This window comes from Argentina silus (assembly GCF_951799395.1).
Source record: "Argentina silus genome assembly, chromosome: 20".
NCBI lineage: Eukaryota > Metazoa > Chordata > Actinopteri > Argentiniformes > Argentinidae > Argentina > Argentina silus.
The window spans coordinates 1,479,201-1,485,087 of record NC_139674.1 but is presented as its reverse complement, the minus strand read 5'-3'; the positions used below and the strand labels follow the sequence as shown (position 1 = coordinate 1,485,087).

The 5,887-nt window shown below is 44.0% G+C and overlaps 1 protein-coding gene across 1 annotated transcript in view; it reads right to left on the bottom strand.

The window, feature by feature from the left end:
* Positions 1-2,114: 2,114 nt before the first annotated feature.
* anks1b (ankyrin repeat and sterile alpha motif domain containing 1B) overlaps positions 2,115-5,887 on the bottom strand; it is a gene marked incomplete at its 5' end in the record, with an annotated part of 196,367 nt that continues 192,594 nt past the window's right edge. The window contains 2 exons of the mRNA XM_083691827.1: positions 2,115-3,441; positions 4,753-4,844. Coding sequence (XP_083547953.1) covers positions 3,393-3,441; positions 4,753-4,844 — 141 coding nt within the window. The 3' untranslated portion in view covers positions 2,115-3,392. The remainder of the gene's footprint in view (positions 3,442-4,752; positions 4,845-5,887) is intronic.

The following is a 5,887-nucleotide window of genomic DNA, read 5'->3' as shown; positions in this document are numbered from 1 at the left end:
GCCAAAGTCAACCGTAAGCGGAAACCCATCATGTCCAGTTATACCCACAACAAGTAAGTTTTTGCTTTCTGTGTACTGTATAGCAGACAATACCCACCATCTGTCAGGCTCTTCTGAATGTATTTCTGGTTTAATAAGACACTAATAGATTTTTTTCCCCAGGTTTATTAACATGTTAAAAAAATCCTCCTGGGTTTTGGGCCAGTAACGCTTGCAGGAGATAGCCCCGCCTATCACCTGTTCCAATAAACGGATGGAGCAAGTGCACCATTTCATCCTTTCCACTCTTCACTCACTGACTCTACAAAGCGTACTGTCGTCCTATTCTTGTAGCTAGCTACAACTTAGCTTAACTGTTCTAACAAGAATCTTATGATTCTCCTGTGGTGTTAGGTTTTCTCTACTGGAATCCTACTGTTTTGCCCGACATTCAAAGAAGATTATCGAAGAATTTGGTAAACCAAGTTCAACAATTTTCACATTCAATCTCTGGAAATTGCATGCTTTCAGAAGCTGAGGACTAGTGCTAAGGCCACAAGAATTGGAGTCAGCTTGTGGGCGCCTAAATCAGTCAACTGTGGATCCAAGTCTTACAACATGGGTCCAATCCCCATTTACTGAACATGGGAGATTCATTTTGGCCTTGGACAGAGATTATTGTTGGCCCATGGGTTAACATGGGGAATGTGGGATGAATGCATGCTGTCAGAACTTTCTGGTGGCTCTGGGTATAGGCTGCTGCTTCAAAGAAATAGTGAGAACTAGCTACCATTTTAATTTTGTCCATTTTAATTTTTGTACCATTTTAATCTGTTACAAATGCACTGTCATAGGCATTTGATTCTTCAACTTGAATTTGATCCCTGCAACATCACACCTATTCAAACTCCACCCTTGCCTGAGTGGTTACATGTATAAATGTTATTGTACCTGCTGTAAGAATGCCAAGCACCACAGCACAGCCTCCCATCAACCCCCTTAACCTAACCCTAACGGTTTTAAATCTCAACTTCAATGGGTTGACTTCAAGAGCCTGGCTGTCCCAAGGATCCCTTTTAGCATGTCCCTATTTCTAGTGCCCCGTGTGAGGTCCTTGTACTGCTCAGCAACTGTGGGTCCCTTTCTGTCCAAATGGAATTGAAAGGGATTCCTCCCCCTTCCGTCCCTGCAATCTGAGTTCATAATCTAACATGCCAACTTTGTCTGTCCCAATGGCAGGAAGAGGTTATGTCCACTGGGGAGGAGATCGGGAGATACGGTACTGTTGGGTTGTCAAGGCTGGTGCGCAGGCAGGGAAATCCCACAGAGGGTTTGGGAGGGAGGGTTAAGAGTGCTAGCAACTATGAATATGACACATGCACTAGTGGCTCATATCCTACTTTTGCTAATAATATTTGAATGATACATTAATGTCACGGTTAATCCTTAATTTGATAAACAAGCAAATGTCATCAGATTGCTGAAATGGGTCACTGGGTGAATGCAAGATCTCCCACAAAATGAATGTATACTGCATTCTATAGCCCCTCTTCCCTCAATGTATTTAGTTTAACATCATTAGCTGATAACATTATCCTGCATCAATAGCAATAGCAATAGAGTCCTGCATCAATAGCCTTGAACTTACCATTCGACTACCAAACATCTCATGTCAGACAGTCCTCCATGTCATCCTCTGTGTCATCCTCGAGGACCAAGAGATGTTGACACTTCTATAGCAACAGACAATCTAAATCAAAGACTAATGTCCAGCAATACTGCTGCAGCACAAAGACCTCTGGGCAGATGAGGTCTTTCTCAGGTATGCATACCCATGTATAGGACCAGTTGTGACTGTACTGGACCTAACTAGGGTTTGGTTATAGCTCGATAAATCCTGACTCTATAGAGCATTGCAGCTACATGTGGATTATTTGGCTTTGCCCAATGTGATCTACAAGAGTTGGGGGTACAAAACACAAGTCAGCAGTTGAAAATAATGGGGAGAAAATTCTCTCTCTATAGATACTGTATATTTAAAAAAAACAAAAAAAACATGCAGTTTTGATGAAAAGGATGCCTTTTGAACCAGTAAATAAAAATCCAATAAAGAACCAGGACACCGAGGTTGATTAATGGTTGTACAAGTCGTGTTTATTCCATGTGCTTTACAAGGATATAAATAATGACCAAAATTACAAAATCTTTGTGCTGGAAGCCCAAGCCTATGTACATTAGTTAGTCAGCAGTGATGTCACCAAATGCATCCCCACCCCCATACAATCTCTATAATCTACCCTTTATGTTAAACTCTCACCTTTATTTTGGTACCTTGTTTCCAGTGCGATGTACTGCAAATATTTTTTTTCTTTACTACATTACATGTATGAACAATGAGTTGGCAAAATATCTATTTACATTTTATAGGAGGAGTATGTTTCATCCCAAATAATACAGTAATACTGCGGTAAAATATTACATCTGCTTGTAGTTATAGTTGAGCCCCATGACAACGATGGAGTGTTCACCTGACAACACAACTGGAGAGGAGCCATCCAAACATTCACTCTCTGTGTAGAACTATTGTTATTCTGTTTTCTTTTTTAAAGGATGGCTATCATTCTCAAGCCCAGTTATCAATTCAGCATATCATATAAAAATAATGTAACATTAAGACAACAGTAGACAAGAATTGCACAATAATAATCATAATCATGGTAATATAGTACTCTCATATTAAACATTAAAATGTCTGGCAATATGAATATTTTTGAATTGGGATGACATATCAACCAGGTAGGCTGCCCTTGGTGATGTCAGCAGAACACATGGACGCATGGTGGTCCGGAACGGCTAGTTCAATCACGTTTGTGCATATCCGTATTGTATTATTTACTATAAACAAAGCAAAACAAAACAAGAGGAAAGAGCAAACCAGAAGTCCTTTAACCCACATGCCCATTCAATTACAGACATGCCCAGTGGTGCGTTCAAGAGGAGCAGTGTGAGTAGCATTGTCTGTCAACACAGACTCTGGGTGCTGCACCCTCCAAAACAGTTCAAAAGGTCAAGCCTCCCAGTTGGCCGTGTAACTGATCCCAGAACAGAGGCTGTGGTTGAAGATCGGCTGCTTCGATGAAAGTGTACATTCAGATCAGACTGACTTCTGTGACTCTGCAGCCTTTAACAGTGTGTGTGTGTGTGTGTGTGTGTGTGTGTGTGTAATCCATGGGTCCATTGTTTGTAGTCTCATTATGTGTGGACGATTTTTGTAGTCAACCTAAAACACCAAGTCTGTGAAAGAGAGCGTCCATGTTTGTAGTCCTTGGACACTGAGAGAGCAACAGGTAGAGAGTCTGTATTTGTAGTCCTTTTTGCATTGTGTGTGTAAGAGGGTCCGTGTTTAGGGCTGGCTACATTCTTTGCATTCCACAGTAATAGACATGAGCGTCCGGCATTGCCCTGTGAATGAGATTACATCACTTATCCAGAGAGTCCTCAAACCCTGCCTCTCCACCGGCCCCACTTCCTCACCAAAATCCAAAATGGCTGCTATGCGCCTCACAAGCCACAAGCTAAACACCTTTAGCATCTTTTAACAAAACAAGAAAGTTTATGGAAAGAAAAAAATTCTCAATATGCATAAATAGCCTCTTTTAAACTCTTTAACTGATTAAATCTGCATACAGACATACAGTATGGTTTAAAGAGCATTACATTCCCCCCCCAAAAAAAATAGTGACCTCAAATAAACAACACTGTTTGCCCCGAAATGCTCAAAATGTTTCAAAAAATAATTTGCTGTTAGAAAAATCAAACATCGAAACAAGTTAGAGGAGTCTGCCGGACAAAAAAGTTCAAATTTTGAAAAAAAGGTACGATTTTGCTACATGATCTCCCCTAGTAGCCCGTTCTCCTCTCCAACTGTTTACACTGTGGATGGAACTCGTAAAAAACTCGCCCTCCATTTTCCTCCGGTTGTCAGTAATGGACAACTCGACCCCCCACAACATCAACACACAAACTTAATGCTGGAAAATTGGTTTTTGCAAAAAAAAGATTAATAATCTACATTAAAAAGACTTAAAGGTGGGGTTCTTAGCAGCATTATGGTTTTGATTCTCATTCAGGTCGTCAAGGGGGGAGAAGAGAGGCCTGAGAAAAAGAGAGAAGCGAGGGACGGAGGAACAGCAGTAGGAGGACAAAAAAAGTAGAGAGGGAGAGATAGCCAAACGGTAGTATCCCCAGTCAGGAAAAACAAGAATCGGTGCAATCGACCCGCCCCAACTGACATAAAAAGGATGGGGAGGGGGACTGTGGAAAAAGTGGACTGACTAGCACCCCCTACAGGTCAAGACAGAAAGGTGTGCCACCTGCCAAGGCTCAGAGTTCATGCGCCGCCCCTGCAGGCAGGCTGGGGGGGGGGGGGGATGAGGAGGAGGAGGAGGAGGAGGAAGAAGGGGCCGAGGGTGTTAAGAGAGGGAGAGAACAAGTGGGGGTGTGAGAGAGAGAGAGAGAGAGACACAGCGCAACGCCAAACGTCATCATGCAGCGGGGGGCGGCGGCGGCGGCGGCTAACGGCAGGCAGGCGGGCGGGCTGGCGAGCGGGAGTTTCAGCCTTGTGAGGGTAACGCCGCCGCGTGCATCGCTCGTGCCCGCGCGGCTCCGTCAGTGGGGGGCGGGGCCTCTAGAGGGCCACTCTCTGCAAAGGCACACACACACAGAGGAGTGGGCAAGGCGGGTGTGTATTGTTAGAAAATAGTGGTCTCGTACTTGGTGTTGACTCCTCTCTTGGCCTCCTGGCCGGGCTCCACAATCCACGGCACGTTGGCATGGACCTTCTGATCCATCGAGGGCTGCTCCATCTGAACAGAGGGAGAGAGAAAGAGAGAGAAGGAGGGGGAGGTGGAGAGAGGGAGGAGAGAGAAAGAGAGAGAAGGAGGGGGAGTTGGAGAGAGGGGGGAGGGAGAGAAAGAGAGAAAAAGAAAAGGATGGGAGAGCAGTTAAACACTATCAGAGAAAGCGGGGGAGAATAATTAGTCAGGCAGAGAGAGAGGGATGAGGAAGAGAGGATGTGGGGGCAGAGTGAGTAGAGTGGACAGAGAGTGTAGAGTGGACATAGGGCGTTCTCACACACTTCCACATGGACACGCACATATGGGGGAGGTTGCTTTTGCTCTCCCAGTGAGAAGAATGTGTCTCCCTAACAGACTGGTTTGTTTATGTGCTGAAAATGTTCAGAAGATAGAAAAACACCAGCATAATCCCTCCAAAACCACCCTACCAATATCTAGTCTTTCCAAGTCCTCAGGGACAACAACTATTTGAACAACCAATCAAGGGGCTCAGTCTCGTTGCCGAGGGTGCTTTCCTTCTATTCTATTGGTCTGTTCTGAGACAGAGTCAAAGATGATTGGAGGAAGGAGTCCTTGTCTGTGAACACTGCAAAGCTGACACTGGAAGAATGTGCAACGCACAAAAGAACGTACGCACACGCACACGCACAAACACACGCACACGCACACACACACACACACACACACTGAGTCAGTGACGGAGGGAATAGGGTTAATCTAGCGGTCCTGCAGTATATGCCGTCTCTTTATCTTGTCTCTCCACACACTGCTGCAGCATTCATATTAAACATTCTAATCCCACTGTGTCTGCCTGCGCTGACACACACACACACACACACACACACACACATACTGTATGCATAAATCAGATACATTTTTCTGTGATTGGGTAAATAACATATTTTGTCTTTCCAATATAGCAGGATACACAACAGATTGAACGAAATATGCATACAGCGCAAATCACTTTTCAGATGTAAAAACAACATTTTTGGTTAGACTATTCATTTTCAACAAATGAATGTCACTAATTAGCCAGAGACAGCTAATGA